The sequence below is a fragment of the Aulonocara stuartgranti genome (genome assembly GCF_965226115.1).
Source record: "Aulonocara stuartgranti genome assembly, chromosome: 17".
In the NCBI taxonomy this organism is placed as follows: domain Eukaryota; kingdom Metazoa; phylum Chordata; class Actinopteri; order Cichliformes; family Cichlidae; genus Aulonocara; species Aulonocara stuartgranti.
In genome coordinates, this window is record NC_138953.1 from 28981732 (window position 1) to 29004852 (window position 23121).

Below are 23121 nucleotides of genomic sequence, written 5' to 3' on the forward strand. Positions count from 1 at the left end.
ATGACACAACTGTGGTTGGGCTCATCAATGATGGAGATGAGACTGCGTAGAGAACTTGTCCCACTGGTGCTCAGAAATTAACCTGAAGCTGAACGTCTTTAAAACGTCTTTAAAACAAAAGAACCACTCCCCTCCCAATATGAATGGAGAATCTGTCTCTGCCTTCAGGTTTCTGGGCACCCACATCTCCATCAATCTCCTCTGGATCCACAACACCAACAACTAGAGATGGCACGATACCACTTTTTTATGTCCGATACCGATACCGATATCATAAATTTGGATATCTGCCGATACCGATATGAATCCGATATAGTGTGTTTTAATCAACAAAACTGTTTTTTAAATATCTTGCTGCATTTTGTATAAGTTCATACTCAAGTTTAAAACAACAACTACACTAAAGCTATTCTGTTATACCTGTATGCAAAAAAAAATATTTCATAGTTCAGCAATACTGATCAATCTAATAAACTTAAACCTACACCTCCCTATTCTGGTATTTTAAAGAGTACTTAGCATAAATATTAAGCAACCTAACTAATAGGGTTCCAACTCCCAGCAACAACAAAAATAAATAAATAAAAAATAGGGAACCACCCCTCACGCTCCACCTCATGATGCTTAATCGACGTAATCAACCTTAATTTGATGCAGTGTGAAAAAAATACACAGAAATCAATTATTTTTCAAGAAATATTAAATAGATTCAACATCTTTCTTCAACAAAATTGCAGACTGCACAGATGGTACCTTCCCAAAGGAAAAAGTACTATAGCTTACTAGGGTATATTAGACTTAACAGTTACTATATACAATAATGGACTTCTATACATTTTACATCAGATTAAAACTTTGGGTGTAAGATTCAGATAAATATTAAATAATTAAAAGCTCGACATTTTAAATGAGAATAAGAAAGAAAAGTATGTCTTTGTGCCCTCTTTTCCCTGTTAATGCCCTATCGGCCCCCCTGGCTAAACTTTGCTAGATCCGCCCCTGCACAGTTACCAGCCGTCAGCTACATAGAAAAAGATCCTGGTGTAGAAAGTAATATTAAATACATTCTAACAACAGCTGATCAAGCTTAAACGTGCTGCTGTTGTTCAGCCGCTGGTTTCCTCTGTCTGGTGCAAAGTGGGCCAAAAGCAAACAAGAGACACGGACTCGCGACAGAAAAGCCGATCAGCTGATCGTTAAGCAGTTTCATGATTGAACGCAGGAATGCTTTACAAACATTCAGAGATGGACTTACACACGTGCTTTACTTCTCTCGGGGATAACTTTGTCGGAGATGAAATGCCGGGTTGCTAGCGAAGCTCCAAATGCTATCCAGACCACCACAGGTCCCACAGCCGCTCTATCACGTGATGCATACTGCTCCGAGTGCTAACGTTCTGAGTGTTGCAAGTTTTGTGAGGTGCTTTCGTGATATTTAATGGATCGGATTACATTTTTTATTTTTCTCCGATATCCGATCCAGTAATTTAGGTCAGTATCGGACCGATACCGATACGTAATATCTGATCGGTCCATCTCTACCAACAACCTTGTAAAGAAGGCCCTAGCGGTCTAGAATAACCTAGACCAGAAGATGCTGCTGGGCCTCTACGGCTCCTCAGTGGAGAGCATGCGCTCCTACTGCCTGGATGTGTGGTTTGAAGCGGCCACAACTGTGAACAGGAAGCGCAGGGTAATTAACACTGCCCAAAAATGAATTGGCTGCCCTCTGCCTGTCTCAGGAAAACCAGGGCCATTATAGGTGACCCCTTGCACCCCGCCCACCACCTGATTGGTCCGTTCCCCTCTGGTCGGCGCCTCAGGCAAATCAGGTCTCACGTCTCCAGACTACAAACAGCTTCTTCCACTGTTTGACATTTAGACTGTCAGTAAATACTACCTCCTCACACCCCACCCCTGCCCACTCACCTCAGCAGTTTCAGCCATGGTCTGAGCAACCCTCATCACCCAGACCACTCACACATGGACTGTATTCTGACCAAGGCTTTTCTTTGCATTTCTTCCAAGAACATTGCAACTTGTTCTCTAATATGTGCCTTGCTCTTATTGTTGCCTCTCGGTGGTTCTAATCTTGTAGATGATTGTTCCATATTTTTATCAATGCACTGTATATTGACAGATCTGTGCTTATATTAGAAGCAGAGGATCCCTGAGGCCGAATATAGAACTATAGGTTTGCAAGTGTGCAGGACTTCCTGCATTTATAATAGATCATCCACCCACAGGGCTTTACATAATAAGCCACTACCCCACTGTGACACTGAGCCAGAGCCACTGTAATGGAAAACCTAAATCCCATGCCATGGGTGCCAAGAAATGACCAGATCATACCCCCTACACCCCCACCCCTCGCCCTTCAAACACACACACACACACGCTCGCACACACATGTCAAAACAAATACAAAATCAACAAGGTAAAAGGCTGGGAGGTCTTTAACAGATGATATGGAAACATGTCACACTTTAAAACACCCTTTAACCAAAGAGAATCTCTGCCTCAGAAACATAGTTCCCTATTTCCATAACATTATATACAGGACAGAACTAGAAGGACGTTAATTCAGTGTATGAATCAAGCTCCAAAAACATTTCCCATTGGACTTTTCTTTCTTGCTGATTGATAAATGTTGACAACTAAAACGAAAACTCGTTTCCAAATTTCATAAAATGAAAGGGAACCAAGTTAAAAAAAAAAGATTTTCAAGTGGAATGCACCTGTAAGATTTCCTGAGAAAATTCCTGCACCTATTTCCCATTTTCCTAGCAAAATCTAAAGGAATAAAGGATGGCTTAAGACTTTTGCGCAGCACTGTGTACAGGATTTTAAAAGCAGCTCTGTCTTAAGTGGTTCATCCTGTCAAGATAGCCTCCATGTAAGTGTTAGTTTCAGACCCCTTTAAAAGAACCATTGGCCTCTGTCCGGTCCTGGGCCCCTTTCCAAGAAGCATCTTAAGACAGAGATTGTAAATCCATTTTATGAAATAATCACAGATTAACGAGTAGTTCGCGTCATATATGGCTAAGAGCATCTCCAAAAGGTCAATAACCCTCAGGATTCACTGTGAACTACAGAATTCATTTTGAGTTTTTATCTCTTTATAGCCAAGGAAAGTACTTCGGCAAGGAGACATCATTTGAAAGCAGAGTTGGAGTAATAAAAGTATTTTGGCCATCAGACTGCTACATAGCTGAAGAAAGGAAATAGGACAGGACCCTGGAGTATCTACACTCCAAGCTGACTGATGATGGAGACTTTGGACGAGACTCTCTGAACATCCAGGATAAGGTGAAGATGGAAAGGAGGAGAAAGGTTTCACGAATGATGGTCTGAAAGTAAGAATGACAGAATAGTAATGAGTTTTAAAAAACAGGGATCGGAGAAAGTTTAGCTCTGGGAAGATCATCTTTGGATCAGAGTAGTGAGGATGAAATTAGTAATGAGGGGAGTGTGACACTGTGAAAGAGCTAATGAGTGTAAGAAAAGCGCAGCAGGAATAAAGGTAAATGTGAATTAACAGATCTTCTTTACTGAACTTCATTGCAACAACATCTGCAACATTACTAATAACATTACTAGCATGGGAAAGAATCGTTGTAGGTTAATTATTAATATAACATCCGTGTGTTTTAATTGCATATAATTAGCCTGATGAAACAAAATAGAATAGATTGATTTCATAATTGATTGAATTGAATAGCTTTGCGCTACTTTGGTTTTGGTGATAGCCTTAAAGTCTTTTTATAAGGCATGTTGCTTGCTTAGCTGAAATTGACAAAGTTTAAAACACAAAACTGACTGTTAAAAAAAAGTTTTGTTTCTAACTCTACAGAATTTAGCAACTGGGGATTGGCTGCTCCTGCAAGGGCCTCAAACGACCACTCCTCCTCTGCATAGTGGGTCCCTGGAACGACCGGCTCATGCCGATCTTTGGGGCCGACTGAGGTACGGCCACCCCTCATGCAACTTCTAGGATTCATGCGTTTTATTGTTATTCCACCAGATTTATTCACATGAAGTGAAACAAAATTACTGGTTAAGGACAACAACCACAACACACATCAAGAGAAATATATATATACAAAAACAACAATAGTTATAGTGTAGTATGAAAAAGAAAACGACTAATGTAAATACAAAAATCAAATAAGAAAGGAAAGGCCGTTTCCAAGCATCAGAGTTGTATGCAGTGGATAGTGTAAATGTTATTTGTGGCTGGGGGCAACAGAGGTTACAGAGGATCACTACAGTTTAACAGTCTTACAGTCCTCCGTCTGGTGGGTATGCTCTTGATGCATTGCAGCTTCCTGCCCAAGCGGAGGGTGGCAAACAGTGTGTGCTGGCTGAATAGATCCTTTCATTTCCAGGAGGATCTGTTCCTGCATCTGCTGATGAAATGTCTTGAGCATCTTCAAAAAAAACCTTCTTCATAGGGTTTTTCTGAATCACTCTTACCTATCTTCACCTACTCTCATCTATGGGCATGAGCGCTGAGTAGTGACCGAAAAGAATGAGATTGCGGATACAACCAGTGGTAATAAGCTTCCTCTGAAAGCTAGCTGGGCTCAGTCTTACAATAGGGTGAGGAGCTCCGCCGTTTGAGAGGGGCCCAGAGTACAGCCACTACTCCTCAACATTGGTTCGGCCACCTGAATAGATGTCTCCTAGGCCCCTCCTGAATGAGGCATGTCCTACCCGGAATAGACCCCGGGTGGAGGTAGCCACGAGAAAATCAGTAGATGGATCTAAAACGCTTCCTTCTAAATACACATGACATTTTCGAGATGAATGACTTTTTCAGTTGCACATGCATCATTATGTGTCACATTTATAGCTGTCACTCTCTGCCAGTGTATCTTCACTGATGTTTAATGATGCTGTTGATTGCTAGCTTTGTTCAGAAAAAAAAGACAGAAAGAAAGAATGAAAATAATCTCTGGCTATCATTCTCAAGATAAAGGCCACACATCATGCATCACGGTGGTAGATTTCTAACAGAATGAGCTGAGGTTTTTAAGGCTCTTTACTTCTTTAGGGCTTATATGGTACATGATGATCAGTAATGCAAGGTCAAAAGCATTTGAGACACTTACAAAGATAAAAATGACTACGCTGTAATGGAGGAATAAAATTAAAATGAGGCTGTGATATATCTCCATGGGGGACAACACACTTTTTAGTGAGGACTGTGAAACTGTACTGCATTCTGGCATCAAGAAAACTGTAAATGCAGACGTGTCATTGGCCTCCTTCACTTCTCTTATCTGAAGTTCTCTTTCACACAGTTTTTCTTCCTGACTCCAGGAATGGAAGGCTCTTCCTCTGTGTCTTACAGTCATTTTCTCTTTTCTTTGTATCTTTTCATCTCACTCTCCTCTTATCTACCAGGCACGGCTGCAATATATCAGCTTTTCCATTTTTATCTCACTATCTTTTCACTCTGCCTCCCAACTCGTATCTATACCTTTTCTCCTCTTTCGTCGCAGAGATTGCTCTGCCCCTAGCTCGCTCAACTTTCATCTTTTCACCCTTTCCTTCTCATTAACACAATCATGCTCTCTCTGATGTGCACCTCGCCCAGCGTTTGTCCTTAACCCGTGGAAATTTATGCGCCATGCATCGTCTTGCTGCAATTCTGGATGAAAATGTTAGTAATATTAGCCTCCCATCTATGCATGCCAATCGCCTCTGGGTGTTCCTTGCTTTATAATAACCCCCGCATCGATTCACAGACCACGGCACGTGCTGAGAATTAAAGGCAGATTGCAAGGAGGCCTCAAAGACAGCATTTTTTCCCCTTAAACTGTTATTGAGAAATGTTTTTCATATAACTGAGCTGAACTGAAACATGCAAATCTACTACTTTGATGATATAATGGTTCAGCACTTGAGTTGCAGTGGTTGAAATTGCCTCGTGCTGCATACAAAAAATATGAAAGGATAAACTGTATATAGATTGTCTTATTACTATTTTGAACACTTTTATTGGGGCTTATTTTACTTCACTAACTTTGCCGTTGGTTTTTGTTAACATGCCTTTTATTAGGATAGAATATGTGCTAATATGTGGATGTGAGTAATGTATAATGTGTTGTTATTTGACACCAAGCAATGATGTAATGTAATACAAATGGAATACATATACCACTGTCATTTACTAACAGTAAATTGTAATATATAATACATATATAATAATAAGTAATATATTCAATTCAATTCAGTTTTAATTATATTGCTCCAATTCACAACAGCAGTCACCTCAAGGTGCTTTATATTATAAGATAAAGACCCTGCAATATTACAAAGAAAACCCAAATATCAAATGGTGCCCTATGAGCAAGAAGTTAGTGACAGTGAAGAAAAAACTTTCTTCTTTAAAAAATAAATAAATAAATAAACTCCTTTAACAAGAAGAAACCTCAGGCAGAATCAGGCAGGGAGGGGCAACTATCTGCTGTGACTGGTTGGGGGTGAGAGAAAAGGGAAGAGAACAATCTCAGAGTGATGCTGAAAAGCATATTTTTAATGATATTGCACAAACCAGTGAGTAACACTATGCACAACATTTGAGTGTCCCTCCTTAAACTGGACAGTAATCACATAAATAATGTAGCATGTGCTAATTAGCACACAGCTCAAGGTACAGCTGAAGCAAACGGGAATGTGCTTAGCTTCACTGTTAACTAGTCCCGCATGCTGACATGCCAACGTATGCTAGTTAGCACAAAACCCCTAAAGTAATTGAAATAAATATAAATAAACTTAGTTTTACTGGAGTATGGTCATGAATGTACTTTTTACACAAAAATGATTTTAACCCGTAGCCTTCGAGATTGACCGCATCATAGTGGGGGTGATGAAGGTGATGTTCCATTTCAAAGACTCCTTCAAATGCAGCCTTCTTTTCCTGAACTTCAAAGGATACATGATGGCACCACTTGGATTTATAATCAGCACCAATCCATGCGTCCATTAGAGTTTCATTTCAAAGTGAACTAATTCTGATATTTCACTATGAACCAAAGCTGGGAAGTTTGTTTCCAAAGGCCTGATTTCTCAGGTTTTTTATGTGTGAGTCATTACTTTGCTTTACTTTCCTGCAATGAAATAATGCTGAGTCATCACAGAGACAACCACTTAAACAGAATAAATCAAACATCCCTTATCTATTGACCCCACAGGATTTACTGCAACAGAATGCTCTCTAAAGAAAGTTTCCAATTTACAGAGTTTAACTTTTTTTGAAACAGCACACATGATTTATTTTTGAATTGTATATGAGCCATTTATCAGCTTTTTGAGAAACAGTTTGTCGCTACGGGCACTCATTAAGTGGTGACAGGAGCAGTGCTCATACATACAAATGACTTTACCATTGAAGTTTATCTAAACATGCAGAGTCAGCAAATGTCTAAAGTACCCTACTCGATATGGCTGCTGTTAAAAGATTATAGATTTCCCATAATGTAAATAAAACGCATAAATATTTGAAGATGCTCAACAGCAGCTATAAGACTACTGCACTGAACTGCATTTGTACTTGTGTTTCAGAAAGCTGACAAGGACCACTGCGGCACTTTCATGGTGATAAACTGTACTTTTAGGCAGCGTGATAATCTCTGCAAAACGTTAACTTCTCCCTTTATGATTATGAAGTGTTTCCTCTGTGTTTTGCAACCTTCGCTGCCCTTTTCCTCATTGTGTCATTTAAAAAGAATGCTGACATTTATTTTATTATGAAAAAGTGAGTCTAAAATTAATCAAATTGTAAAATAATCCTAACAACAAGCCCTTTTAAAAATGTATTCACTTATTTTGATATTCAGCCTCTGTTGTCTACACAATCGCTCTCAATTATCTTTGGCAATAAATGCCCTGGAATTATAATCAGGCTGCACTGATCATGGGGACGTTGTAAACAGATTAATGAAAACCAGCTTTGACAACTCCAATCCACCCAGTTATGATCATGTGGGTCCACATGGGCAATAAACCACAGCGGAGATTACGCTGAATCTGTTCTTGATGGGAACAACTCACTATGGGTGTAATTAAGGCTTAATATGATCTAATCTCTCACTTTTGAAACCCTGAGTCTATCAGCGATCCTGATCCACCAGCAAACCATTGGGCATTGTGGGAATGTTCATTAGTCACTGTAATTGGCTGGTGATAGAATATCTGGACCAGATATTAAAGCCAGGAGGTTACCTGCCAGGAGAAACAAGAAATTCACGTCTCTTATCTAATTCCATTATTAATAACGGCAACAATGTTTTACTGTCACTTGAGTAATTAAAAATACAGTGTGGATAACATCACTCGATCATTATTGTAGCCTTTTTGTGCACTTTTGTGGACTTCCTTTTCCAATAAGAACAAGGCAGTATAGGTAGTAGATCCTAAAAAGCATGAAAAGAGTCTCATTTATATGTATTTAAAGAAGACTCACAATGTGACACGCTCTTGCTGGAATGAGCAGCTGACCTTAATATATATCATTACCAATTTTATGACTCTCTACTTGTGCTTGTAAGCGGTTTATTTAAGATTCATTGTGAGGATGAGCTTTAATAGCAGAATGTGAATTTGTGAACGTGCCTTGGGTTGCTGCTTTACTTAAAGATACACTCAAAAATTGTTTTACTGCCATGTTTTACTGAAGCAGCAAGCATGTGATGTTGTGTATTTTCATACACACGTCCCTTTTGGTTATCCTATAAAGTAACAATGGTCATTTTTCAAACTGGCTGCAGAAATGAAACTGATTTTATACACCCCCTGTGTCCTGTAACCCCTTCAAGCGAGGACATTGCAGATGGATATTAGGTCACTTTCTGCATCAGTGTGGTCAGAGTCTGATACTGGCATGACCACATTTGTGATCATACTTTTCCAGGGTCTCTGCCAGCAGCCATTGCTGGATTCATTTTCCAAAACTCCATGAGCTCTTTCACTGATCAGGCACTTCTCTGTTGGGAAATACCATGGTAACGGCGCTGGCAAGAGCTGACCTTGGCCATCATAACAAACACATATGCATAATGCACAAACACACACTCTGCTGCTGCTGCTGCTGCTAGAGTTCCCCACCAGAGCTAGGCAATTGACATACTGTATCCCCCATGGCCACGGGGCCTCACTAGTCAGAAGTGAACAGTAATCAAAGTAGACACACAGGTCGAACTTTATTATCAACCACTCGATACCAGCTGCAAGTCCTCCAACAGACAGCACACAGGAAAGAACAATTTGGATTTTCAGACACAGGGCATGGAGGATTGGTTTGAAGCTTTTCAACTTGATCCTTTTGGATGTTGAACTGAAGTTTCAGAACTTTAAGACCGCAAGTGTGGCACACTGAAGCTGATGACCTGACAAAGGACGTGGAAATCTCGTAGGTAGGACGGGATTCATTCCCTCTCTTTCATACTTTGTTTTTCACCGTTTGTCACTGAGTCATGAAAATGGCAAGATAAACAAGCTAAACTGCACTTTTTTAATGGCTGATTTTGTAGCTGCTGGGAAATGCTAAACCTTTGTGCTAATGCACACCAAAGAAGCTGGCATCTAAAAGGCCTGTACTGTCAAAAAAAAAAAAAAGAACAAAAAATCTTTGAGATTAAATGGATAACATCCTCAAAGGGAATGTCTGATATTTTTATATTATTCCTTTGCCTCTGAAAAAACACTTGTTCTCACCTAGACAACTAGTTGAAAGTGAATATCTGATCATTTCATGGTGTTCTGCCCACTGAAATCTGATTAAATTACATAGTGTGGAACATGGTACATTTCACAGCATGAATATTTTTTGTATCCATATTGATTATATAACATTTTGCTTGTTTTAATTTTTAAAAGACCCAACTGCTTGTTTTTTAATCTGAACATGTCACTACGTGTACTTTTATGATATTTAGTACATGTTTACGAAAGGTTTCCTCAAAATCATCAAAGGCTAGAATATAAATGAGGCACCTATGAACTATGGCTTTCCATTATGTTAGTTAAAGTACTATGAAAAAGACAGAAAACATTAACTCCAATAACCAGTGTCACATCACTGAGGAACTACAGTAAAATGACCTGGAAGAAACAAATCAGAGTTGAGCAGAGAATGTCTTGTTTTTCCAGGAAATATACCATTAAACAGTGCTGTAATGTTAATAACCTCCAGCAATTGGCATAAAACAATTTGGACATTTTCTGGGCCAATCAATATTTGCAAGCATGAAACAACTTACACCCAGTGCTTAGATTAACCTTACCATAAAATGCTATTCAGGCATGAAGAGATCATTCCACAGCCAGTAAATGAAAAATTATTACCACTCTATCAAAAAAAGGAGGTAATATTCTTTGGGCAGACAATGTGTGACCAGCACCGGCAGGTGTAGATAACAGTAGGAATTTCTTGAAATTGTCATCATTTTGGTATTTCGGTGACCCAACGTGAACTTGACTGTGGTGGACTAGAAAGAAAGGTGCAGCAGGTTTGTTGGTAGTGATAAGAACATGTAGTTCAGTCATCTGGGTGCTTTTTTGTGGCTTGAGTTGGTATACCCAAGTATAGCACCTAGATCAAACTCTTTAAAAATTATGCTTGTGCAAGTTATTTTAATATACATTTTAATATTTAGTTTCCCAAGTTCATAAAAGGGCTCTAAAAGACTATAAAACTGTTTCAGTGGCAATAAATTGTGAATTGAGTGGTATTTCCCTCCACTAAAATATATGCACCACAAAGCCACAAATATTTGTATTAAATAATAACAACAGCAACAAACTTCTTCTTCTCTACTTTCATTTTCAAACTTTACATGCGTCCAGTGTCAGCGCATTATCCTGAATCCATCCAACTGAGATCCAAACGCAGTGTGAGGCACTCAACCGCAGAGACACTACAGAAAGGTAGCTTTCTGACCCCATTGGTCCACAGTGGTCCCATAATGGGGAAGACTGGGCAAAGTACAATGGACTTGAACTCCCCTTCAGAGGTCAAACAAGCAGTTCCCTTTGAGGAGCTGGATCGTGTGGCGCCCCCTGCAGATAATAAGAAGAATGTGGAAGAGCCTCCTGACAGGGGAAGCTGGAAGGGCAAGTTTGATTTCCTCCTCTCATGTGTTGGATATGCCATCGGTTTAGGAAATGTGTGGAGGTTTCCCTATTTGTGTGGCAAAAATGGTGGAGGTAAGAGCTATGCAATTTATTAGAACTTCAGAGTTTTTCTAATTCCTGTATACAAGATCTTACCAAATATATTTTGTTTGTCTGTTTGATGTGTTTGTATCAGGGGCCTTCCTGATCCCATACTTTATGACACTGGTCTTTGCTGGGATACCGCTTTTCTTCCTGGAAACAGCTCTGGGACAGTTCACTTCAGCTGGAGGACTTGGGGTGTGGAGACTAATCCCTATGATGAAGGGTAATGTATAAAGAAAAATATGGATTTACATTTCATTGTGTACATTTAGAATTCACCCATGTATATTCCGAGTAAGGATTATGAGCATCGTGAAAGCTATATACATCAGAAATCGGCGTTATTTTAGTGACTGAACTTGTTCCCATTCTGTGAGACCTTAATTACCTGTACAGGAACTTCCAGTGTCTTATTCTTTCCTGCTCCTTTCCATATTATTATTATTATTATTACTATCATTATTATTATTATTATTATTATTATTATTATTATTATTGTTGTTGTTGTTGTTGTTGTTGTTGTTGTTGTTGTTGTTATCCACAATTATTTTTGACATCTTGCTAAATGCTCTCCTGTTTGGGGATAGCAATAACACCATTGCCCCGACACTAAAATAACTCGAGTGAAGCACTTCATTGCAGATCCTCAGGCAGCAGAGACAGCAACAATGCCAGTGAGCGTGATGCAAAGCCAAAAGCAACTGAGCATTAGAAACAGCACAATGACAACTCTGCCAATAATAAAGATGATGATGACCATGTTAGTTTTTCTCTGTCACGCAACATCATTTTTAAAATTAGTTAGTAACTTGTGTATCTTTCCCCTCTTCCTTTCTTTTCATTACATACAACCTTGCATGTTAGCTGACCTGTAAAACATTGTATTGTGCAACACTGACACTTGTTCTCGCTTCAGGAGTTGGTCTGGCTGCAGTTGTTTTGTCCTTCTGGCTCAACATCTACTACATTATCATCATTGCTTGGGCGCTCTACTACTTATTCAACTCTTTTGGTTCGGTATGTTACATAATCAGTAGCAAACCTGCAACACAGAAAAGAAGTTGTAAACACTGTCATACATGCTAAGTTGAGTCAACCTGTGCTTGTATTTGAATCCAGCATTTATGTAGCAACTTCATTAGTCTTCAAGAACTATCTTTGTCATTGACTTTGTCTATTTGGTATCAAGTGAGCACAGTCTACAAATTTTGGAACAATTTTAGAACAAAATTCCTCAATATAAAACAGTCAAGACTTTGAATATCTCATTGTCTTTAGTCCATAATATCATCAAAAGATTCACAGAATCTGGAGAAATCTCTGTGTGCAAGAGATAAGATCAAAAATCAGCATGAGTACATGTTAGCTTTGTGCCTTCAGGAAGCACAGCATTAAAAACCGGCATCATTATGTCATAGACGCAACATCCTCCGCACTAACGAGTAGAGGGACCATCTGGCTTGTTATTAGCACTCAGTTCCTAAGCACGCATCTTGCCAGGCTTTTGGACTGGGCTGATTTTGCCAAAGCCAATTAGGAATAGGGAGCTTGCTACAAAGGCACTGTCAGTGCTAAAGGATATATGCAGGTTACAGTACAACATAAACTCCCATAACGATGAGCAAAATAAAAACAAAATATGATTTACGAGATTTTATTTCTGTTTTAGTTACATTTTACACAGTCCCCCAACTCTTTTGGAATTAGGGTTGTTGGTCTTCATCAGCAGAAAAAGCTGTAAAACTTATTAAAATAAGAAAAGATAAAAAATAAAATAAAAATTTAAAAGTTGATGTAGGTCCAATACGAAACCTGCTAATTTATACTAATCTTATAGTATGTTGGACTCAGTTTTCTTTTATCCCATTTTCCAGACATACTTTTGCCACCTCGTCCATAAGTAAGGTTATTTAGGATTTGTTTACCATCTTTCTCAGTGTGCAGTGGTTTTCTTTCTCTGCATTATCATTCTGCTTTGGTATTTCTCTGCATGACTGGCTGCCTTTAAGAAGCCCGATGGCAGAAATGTAAAGACTTTGCAGGCATAAGTTTCTTGTACTGGGAAAACTACGAAGCAGGAAAAAAAGGGTTGTCATTGTTGTTCAGTGTTTTTAGCTGAAGGTCAAAAACAGACTGAGTTCATTAAATGTCATTTTCACTGTTGGGTGGTTTGCCTTTCTGTCTCTGTCGTTGTTTCTTTTGTTTGGGAAAGTCTTTGTGGTTTGCAGTTTTGATGATTTTTCCTCCTAGAACCTGTTTTTGTTCATGCATACTGTATGCTGTGTATGCAGGAGCTGCCTTGGCAAAGCTGTGATAACCCCTGGAACACGGAAAAATGTTTTTCCAACTACAGTCTGACAGACACCACCAACTTGACCAGCGCTGTCACCGAGTTTTGGGAGTAAGTTAATATGAGATATTCTGCACGAGAATGTATAGAGAGGTATATCTGGAAGCTCTTGGTGCTTATCTCCGTCTGGATTCAAAGAATGCCTGTGTGTGTTTCTGAAGGCGTAACATGCACCAGCTGTCTAATGGCCTGGAGGAACCAGGAGAGCTACGCTGGCCCTTAGTGGGCACTCTTGGGCTGGCGTGGGTTCTTGTCTACTTCTCAATCTGGAAAGGAGTTGAATGGACGGGAAAGGTGAGTCTCTCTGCCCCTGTTTCTGTTAATTCTCTTCTTTTGTGTTGTTTAGGCTTTGTGTTTTCATCAGTCTCAGACCACTCGGTTTACACTGGCCAGTATTTTTATCAGCACCTCTTTCTGCCTCCCACTCCCTTAATATTAAAGCTTTAATCATGAAAACATGACCAGACGTTGAGCTTTTCATGATGTAAACCTCATGTTGTGGTTGTTGCTCGAGTAAGTGGGTGAAACCTAATAAAAGGAAACATGAATTCAGAGATATTAAAAGTTGAACATTTGTATTTTTTTAGGACTACTAGCTGCAGCAGGCTATAAAGTTGGTGCGTTCAGCATATTTGAGAGTCAGATGCAAACAGTGGCATGGAAATAACAAAAAAATCTTCATTTTTTTCTTATCTGACTGAAGCACCGATCAGCTGAAAATTATGTTTAATTTTCAGTTTTTGTTTAAATGTATTTAAATCTTTCATGATTTCCTGACTCTTCTCTTAAATCATCTCTCTGTTTGAGTGCACCCTCTTTCATTACTAAAGTTTTATGTATCTGAATATAAAAGCTAACCTGGTCCGTGGCACATCATAAAATTATTTTAATAAAACTTAAAAGGAACAACAATGCTGCATATATTACAAAGTGTCATTATTTATGCCATTTTTATTTTATATTATATAATGATGCAGAAGCTGTGTGTGAAAAAGTGCACCCTCACTCACTCTCTCCATAGGAATTAAGAGGGTAAGTAGAAGCCAGGTGCTGCTAATCACATTCAACTGATTAATCATCAGCAAGTTTGTGCAAGCTTTTTCATGAGTGCAAAACATTCAAGACAGTTGCCAGTCTTCCCAGGAGCAAATTCAACCCAAGGTCAGATGGTGCAATTGCAGACAAACTGCATAAAAAACCAAGAGCTACATTTTAGCCTTAGTTAACATTTTAAATGTTAAAATTCATAACAGTACAATTAGAATAAATGACTGAAAGAGTTATGGCAGTACGGCTTAGTTACATCTAAACAAACTACAGGATTTCTGGAACAGATGAGACCAGTGTGGAGATGTTTGGCCACAATACCCAGTGCCATGCTTGGCAAAAACCAAACAAGCATATCAGCACAAACACCTCATACCAGCTGTCGAGGACAGTAGTGGAAGGTTGCACCTACATTTTGAGTTGACCGTGAACTCATTTGTATAGCAAAATACTCTAGCATCAAATGCAAAACCATATGATAGCTAAAGGTTAGTCGAAAACGGAGTAGTTGATCCCGAGCACAGCAGCATATTTACAACAGGATGTTTGATGTAAAGAAATCAAGGTAATTCAGTGCCCAAGTCAAAGTCCAGACTTCAACCTGATTGAAGAGACTTTAAGAGAGCTGGGAGAAAATTCCTTCACAATGATCTGAGAGACTGAAAAGTCATACAGAAAACCATCACTTCATGTTATTTCTGCTAAAGACATCTCTATGAGCTACTGAATCACTGGGTGCACTGTTTTTCACACACTGCTTCTGCATTTTGGTTTAGTTTTTGTTAAATAAATAATGATATATTAAATTGCATTTAATATAGAACCTGCTAAGAACCAAATCATTGTTTAGGATGTCCTGATATCTTAAACCTAAGAACTGAGAGACAGTATTTTCTTCCAGTTTCAGATGTTTGCATCCGCTGTCATTTTTCTGTGCACATCCAATCTCTCTTTTACCATTTTATTCAAATTGAAATAGAAATAGCTTCAAAATGCAAGATTTGACTACTGCTGGACAATTTAGAGGTGATAGAAAAATCTTCACTTTGCCTACTACCTGGGATTTCAAATTACCGCAAGTAAAGTATATGAGCAGAAACACATTTACACATTCACCGCCAGGGATAATTGGATTTTAATGTGCGGCATCTGAGAACAGTGAGAAAAATGAATTTCCCAAAGGCCCTGGCCTTGATGGACATTACCAATTAAGGATAATCATCATGCACAAGAACTATGGGACACATCCTACAGATCTTTTGGCAAAGAGAAATGATGGAAATATTTCAGTAGTTCCCTTTTCTGTACACTGTTTTGCATCTCTTTTGATGTAATTATTTAGAGCAAATAGCATGTTTGCAATTTTGATAATTTGAAAAGCAAATCCATCTCAATATCTTAACAGAAATGTGTTTAAAAATATGCAAACAGCATACTCAGTCCTATAAAATGTTTTGGACTTTTCAACATTTTTAATTCTCTTTCATTTAAATAATTAAAAATAAATCATTCTGTCTTTCAGGTAGTGTATTTCTCAGCCACCTATCCCTACTTCATGCTGTTCATCCTGTTCTTCAGGGGGGTCACACTCCCTGGAGCCATAGATGGGATTCTCTTCTACATTACTCCAGACTTCAATAAGCTCGTCAGATCTGAGGTTCATAGTTTGCACAAATCCTCATCTAATCACCCACGCGTCTTAACAAACAAACACCAGTAATTACACTATGTTGTCTCACAGGTGTGGCTGGATGCAGCAACTCAAATCTTCTTTTCATACGGACTGGGCCTGGGATCGCTCATCGCATTGGGAAGCTACAACTCTTACAACAACGATGTCTACAAGTAGGAGCAGGAAATCCAAAGTGTTGTAGAATCCTCTTTTGTAGACGATGCACAGACAATGATGCTCTTTTCTTCTCTGACTGATGTTTTCTCAGGGATGCAGTCATAGTATGCTGCATCAACTCTTGCACCAGCATGTTTGCTGGATTTGTCATCTTCTCCATCGTAGGCTTTATGTCCTACATCACGAAGAAACCCGTGCACGAACTGGCAGCATCAGGTGAAAGTCATATTTTATAACTTATAAGAAATTGTTCATTATTCAGATTTGATTACTTCTGGATTAAATATTTTTAATGTACATATTAGAAGCATTATGAAGTTTGAAACTAAAAAACATTTTAAAAATAATAATATAATATTGCATACAGACACAGGCCATCGGTGGTCAAAGAGAGAAAAATAATTGATGTGGTTTTACTAAATTAAGCACGAATTGCTACTATGTGCAGGTTTAAAATAATTATTCTCACTAATCAGATGGTAGGGTCAGAATTTAGCATAAACAACATGAAAGCACAGATTCATCGTGCTTTGCATCAACAGTTCCAGATAAATGCTATTTGTAATATTTTCTTGGCACACATTAGGTCTCTTAGTAACACCTTAGTCCAGCTGAGCATGTTTAAACGGCACAGCCTTCCTGAGTACTGTTTCTGACCATTTCCATCTATTTATGACCTCAGCCGTCTTCTGATGGCTGCTTGCAACAGGATTATGTGCCATGTTATGAAGTTTGAATCACCATCTCAAATGACCTCTGTAGTTACCAGATCTCAATCCAGTTGATTGGTCCAAGTTGGTGCAATCAACAAATCTGCACCAACTGTCTGATGCAATCAAGTCAGTAAGGACCAAAATCTGTGAGGATGTTTCCAGAACCTTATTGAATCTATGCCAGGAAGGATTAAAGTAATTCTAAAGGCAAAAAGAGGTCAAAATAGGTATTAATGATGTGTATCTAATATAGTAATTCATATAATGTTATAAGTTAAAGCATTTATAATTTTAATAATTTGTCTCGTTTGCAATTTTTAGGTCCAGGGCTGGCATTTTTAGCGTATCCTCAGGCAGTCACACAGCTTCCCATGTCCTCGCTATGGGCCATCCTGTTCTTCTCCATGCTCATGATGTTGGGCCTGGACAGTCAGGTACCATCAATCCAGATGTTGTAATAGAGATATTACAACTGATTAATTGGTGATTGCTATAAGTTTATAGATGAACTAAACTAAGATACTGGTGCTCTCTTTTAATAACAAACCACATTCTTCACGTCATCGTGTTTTAGTTCTGCACAGTAGAGGGCTTCATCACAGCTCTGATGGATGAATATCCCATGGTTTTGCGAAAGAGGAAGAAGGTCTTCATCCTCATTGTCTGCTTCATCTCCTTCATCGTCGGCTTCTCTAACATCACGCAGGTGCTGCATGAACTCTGCATTAGGTCACTATAAAATGAACAAAGTAAAGAGGGTTTTAACCATCCAAAGAATGCGTGTAAACCTGTTTAATATTATAAGAGGACGGTCTTGAAACCCAGCTCGTGTGAACTCTTGCGCATTTTTCCGACACAAGGGAAAAGAGCTCTTGCATTATGCATAATGACAAAACGATCTCACAACAACCTGCGGTGTACTCTCATCATGCATATTTTATTCAATGAAGAGAGGGATGGTAATATTTGGTCTCTAAAGTAGTTATGCGTGTTCCTGTATGTGTGTTGAAATCTCCTAGGGTGGTCTCTATGTGTTCAAGCTGTTTGATTACTACTCCGCCAGTGGGATGTGTCTGCTCTTCCTCGTCTTCTTTGAAACCATTTCCATATCCTGGTTTTATGGTAGGAAATCCATTTTCTTTTCATTAAAAAAAAGAAGAATTAAAGCAAATATTACAACTTGAAATTAAATGTAACCACATTGGTAATAATTTGAGTCATTCTGGACGAAATGTAACAATGACTCCAGCATTTAAATTTCCTACTTAGCTGTTCAACAGGAAATTACATCTATAAATCTCTGCCATCTTGGCTTCCCTTTCCCACCCCCACCATTATGGCTTTGTTCTGGCAGTCGCTCTCTCCTCATTAACACCAACACTCCCTTTGCCCTCCTCTCTTTATGCCACAGGAGCTGAAAGATTTTATAAGAACATCGAGGACATGATCGGCTATCGGCCATGTGGCTGGTGGAAGCTTTGCTGGATGATCTTCACACCTCTAATTTGCTTGGTAGGAGAAAACTGATTATGGATTTGACCTCTATGACCTTCACCTAGAGGTGCTTAATTCTTTAAATTTGTAATTTTCAGTCAGGCTTTGTTCTTCTGCCAGGAAATCTAGGGATCCATCAAGCTAAAGCACTGGCCTTAGGTAGAGAATTGATCTAATTTGTATTCTAATTTGTATTTGACCTCATGGACGGTCAGGTCCTTTGGGAAATCTTGCAAAGTTAGTCCTGTATTGAAAAAGAACACTGAGGGAAATTTGGAAGAAATTGCAAACTAGACAATGCTTTGATAATCTGATTGTCTAAGAATAAGCAGAATGTTATTTTAACCAGGAACACTGTTGGATAGTTTGTCTGTTGTCGCATGTGGTCTAAAACAAAAGCTAATGACAATTAACCTCGACTGGACTGTTAGCATGCCAACTCATGCAAGTCAATAAAGTACACATTGTACTTGGTGAACAGAGGTATTTCAGCAGGTATTTTTGTGTGGGTTAGCATGCTAGTGTTTTGCTCAAAGCACGGCTATGTCTAATGATGCAAAACCCAATCAATCTACAGTATGTGCAAAAATCAATGCTTGTTTCTATATATTTCACATCTAAGGAGCTAGACCTTAGTGCCACTTTTGAAAGTATTTCAAGTTTAATCTCAAAATGTAAACTTGTATATAAAAAAGTGCTTTTGTTGGGGTTTTTTTTCTTACATATATTTGCTTCCGTTGCGCAGCCATGTTTTCTGAACATCTGTTTTGGATTGTGGCTTTAATTTTCACTCTTCTTCAGTTCAGTCCTTGTACCTGATCATTTTCAGAGGAATTCAAGTTTTGTTGTTGCTTGTTAAGACATTTAACACTGACTCATTAAAAAATAAAGTTACACCTGACAGGGAGCAAAACAAAAGGCGTCCAACATCCAAAGAAGAGCTTTGAATGTCCTTGAGAACTAATCCTGAAGACTACTTAAAGAAAGTCACCAAATACTTACCTTTACATCGTTAGACTATTTTTTATTTTTATTTTTTACCTTATTTGCTGTATATCTATGTATGTTTGCACGTGTTGAATAAACTCCTGCAACCATCTCCCATTTTCCTAGCAAAGTCTTGGCTCAAGACGTTTGTACAAAACTGCTAAGCACAAGTTTCCTGGCTTATCTAGACCCTCAGGTTATGAATAATTACTGCACTGGAGTATATTGATATATGAATATTATAATTTTATTTTGTAGGGAGTGTTTACCTTTAGTGCCATTGAGATGACTCCTCTCACCTTGGGGAAGTATGTGTACCCCCTGTGGGGCCAAGCGATTGGCTGGCTCATGGCAATGTCCTCCATGGTACTCATCCCAGGCTATGTTATCTACATGTTCTGCAGCACCAAAGGCAGCATCAAACAGGTACAAACATCTTACACAACTCTCTCAGATTCTGATTTTAATCATCTCAGGCTAAAAGAAAATTATGCAATAAAGTGTTGAAAAGAGAATATACAGGTAACACATAAGATTAAAAATGGAAAAAGTCCTGGAAGGCTGAAGTTCATCTCTTATAAAGACTGTAGTTATTCAGGAAGAACAGAATTGATGGTTTTTGCTCAAGGCCGACATTATTATTCTGGTTTTAGGCAGGAAAGTATATTTTTGAAGACGTGCACTGCTTGTGACAGTAAATATTTACAAAGCAGCTTTACGTCTCTGCTGCTGATTCCTGTGAGATATTTAACTTCGGGCTAAAGAGCATATTTTGTTAACTTTTTACATTATTCATGTGTGAATGTGAGTACAATTTCAGCCAATACTCTCACCCGGGTTCAAATCATAATCATTTAATCATATTGTGATGTAATAGTTTTGTTTTTTTTTACATGTCCAGCGTTGGCGGAGGATGACAACTGCCCAGGAGGATGAAAGGCGATCAGGGCAGAATGAATTCACACACACAGACAGCGTGGGTGAAGCACCTGTCTAAACCTGATTGTCCAAGCTAAATAAATCTGTCTGCCAGGACTTAATGTAGTTAATATTGGAAGTTAACAATTTGATGGATGGATGGATGGATGGATGGATGCAGCAAATCTCTGGACTACAGTGTCTAACCATCCTTCAACTTGAGTTGAAGTAAATAAAGAAGATGAATAAGTATTTTTGACATAGATATTGTTTCAGTAAAAGTTATGGCAAGCAAGTGAATGATACAGGTCACAATAAACCTGTATACAAAGCCCATATGTACAATAAACCATCATGAATGTAAATCCACATGCTCTTCATAAATTGCAGCACAATGAAGGCCTTTGTTTATAACGTTACTGCAAATTTAATGAATATTGTTGTACTGCGAAATGGAACTGTTAAAACTGGTAAAACTCGATTTCAAGTATAAAACTCTATTAATGGGGAACCCCAATATTTCATTTAAAGAACCAACCAGTTACTGTGATGTAGTTATTCTCAGCAACACAGTATTGCTTCAGTTGTCTGTAGGTCACATTTATCTGACCAAGACCTAAAATGAAAAGTAATATTTCTCATGATAATCTTTACAATAAATAAGGAAATCTACACGTTATTTACCATATGCTGTTTTTCAGTTAACACAGTTTTGAAATACCTGTTTTTAGTTTTTAATTATGTATATTGAAGTTAAGTATGTATATTGAAGAGTTTGATTAAAATATTAGAGAACTGTAAATATAATTGTTTTGTTATATTTATGCACTGTCTATAAAACGTGGATGTAGGTCCAGGAACTGAGAAGTGAAGCCAATGTGGAAGTGCCTTAAACTTAAATTCATTCACCTGACCAGCAGGGGGCGACTACTCTGGTTGCCAGAAGAAGTTTGATTGTTTAATCTTTATTATAACATTACCCTGTTATTCAAGTAAACACTTTACTAATGGGTTTATGGTTTTAACCACTATGTCTTGCTTAATACAAGATAGTGTTTATTTTGTATATAATGGTCAGATTTAGAGTAAAACAGATGGTAAAATAGGGTGATGTCAAAAATGCAGAGGCGGAAGTCAATAAACTAGTGGGTTGGATACATCCATATTTTATAAACAGTCTATGCTTGTATTAAGTGTATTTTTAAACTATGAAACTTTTCATGATAAATGTTTTCAAACTCTGTTTTATAAGGTGAATGTGAAAACCAAGCATCTTAAAAAAGAAAAGTAAAAGAAAAGACACTTTTTTCATCTCCAAAATTTTGTTTGGTTTTTAAAAGCTTCATTAAGCTTAATTTTATCAATACATAAAAAAAACACGTAATGCTTAAGTATGTTTGTAAAACTTAAAATGACTGAATATAGTGAAGCAAGGTTTTCTTTGGACTGCAACTTTATGATCTGTATTAAAGATATACCCTGATATTGCTTCAGTGTTCATGTTAATAAAATGTATACCATTGGCACTTGGGATGTCAATTCTTCATTTCTCATCAGCTAGTTAGAAGTCAGTAACTTCAGTATATACAGCTGTGGTCAAAACTTTACATATACTCCTCACAGTCATCAATGTTATTGTAATTTGACTTTATTTCCAGGGTGTATAGATTTTATCTTCTTATCTCTCAATTTTGCCTAAATAAAAATGATTTCCTTGATAACAATCAAAATTTCAGAGTGAGAATAACTTGTCAGAGCTGGTGTTTGGGAACAAGGTTTATCTAACATTAGCAGCATATTGTTATGTCTTTGATAAACTGACCAACCAAGGACAAAATTCTGGAATGGCTTTCCCAATTCCCCAACATCAACCCTATTGAAAATGTTTGTACTATGCTTAAAAGCTCGGTTCATACCAGGAAATGAATCCATTTAAATGAACTCTACCAATTCTACCAAAATGACTGGTCAAATAGCTTGTTGATGGTTACCAAAGCATGCAGTGTGAAAGGGTAGCAGATTTAGAGAAAATCCAAAATAAATGTAAATTTGTGCACAGAGCTTTTATTTTCAAGAATATTAAATATGCTGTCTGAGCCCCATATTACCATGATATCCATGCCTGTGAGGAGTATATGTAAACTTCTGATCACTTTATTAAGGTAACTACAACTATATTTGCCTTTTCTCCTAAAATGACTTTTTTCTAAAAATGTCACCAACGTGTCTTTTTAACATGGCATTAATTCAAAACAAAAGACCAGCTCAACTTTTCAGTGTTTTACTTTTGTCTCCTGCACGGATTCGTGTTCTGAAATAGAAATGAGAAAATGCAAATAGACATTCTTTGCTACACATCGGCAGGTTCAATGTGCTGCGGTATTGCCCAGCTAAGCAATTCCTGAAAGTTCTTTACACTGTGACACTAAGGAAGGTGCTACGATGCAATACCTCCAGCACTGGCACCAGTCATGATTTCTGGTGTTACTTAAAGTACAGCATTGCTTTATTTTCTGTATTTCCATGCATGGACATGT

At 38.1% G+C, this 23121-nt stretch overlaps 1 protein-coding gene across 3 annotated transcripts; it reads left to right on the forward strand.

Moving 5' to 3' along the window:
* Positions 1–3162: 3162 nt before the first annotated feature.
* LOC309692668 (sodium- and chloride-dependent GABA transporter 1-like) lies at positions 3163–22199 on the forward strand. 3 transcript variants are annotated; one of them, XM_082511380.1, is made up of 16 exons: positions 3163–3309; positions 3854–3966; positions 10855–11214; positions 11318–11449; positions 12143–12243; positions 13518–13627; positions 13738–13870; positions 16146–16280; positions 16365–16468; positions 16564–16688; positions 17507–17619; positions 17760–17891; positions 18205–18307; positions 18597–18697; positions 19925–20092; positions 20568–22199. In XM_082511380.1, exons 3-16 carry the CDS (start codon positions 10974–10976, stop codon positions 20661–20663), a joined length of 1794 nt encoding a protein of 597 aa, XP_082367506.1. In that variant the 5' UTR covers positions 3163–3309; positions 3854–3966; positions 10855–10973; the 3' UTR covers positions 20664–22199. The 3 variants fall into 3 exon arrangements, with proteins under 3 accessions (XP_082367506.1, XP_082367505.1, XP_082367507.1); XM_082511379.1 differs by lacking the exons at positions 3163–3309; positions 3854–3966 and adding an exon at positions 9121–9422; XM_082511381.1 differs by lacking the exons at positions 3163–3309; positions 3854–3966 and adding an exon at positions 9121–9418.
* Positions 22200–23121: the final 922 nt, after the last annotated feature.

Coding starts and splice junctions, on each gene's coding strand:
- LOC309692668 (XM_082511380.1), top strand. CDS start 10,974: ATGGGGAAGACTGGGCAAAGTACAATGGACTTGAACTCCCCTTCAGAG. Junction 11,450..12,142: donor ACTAATCCCTATGATGAAGG/GTAATGTATAAA, acceptor TTCTCGCTTCAG/GAGTTGGTCTGGCTGCAGTT. Junction 12,244..13,517: donor TATTCAACTCTTTTGGTTCG/GTATGTTACATA, acceptor CTGTGTATGCAG/GAGCTGCCTTGGCAAAGCTG.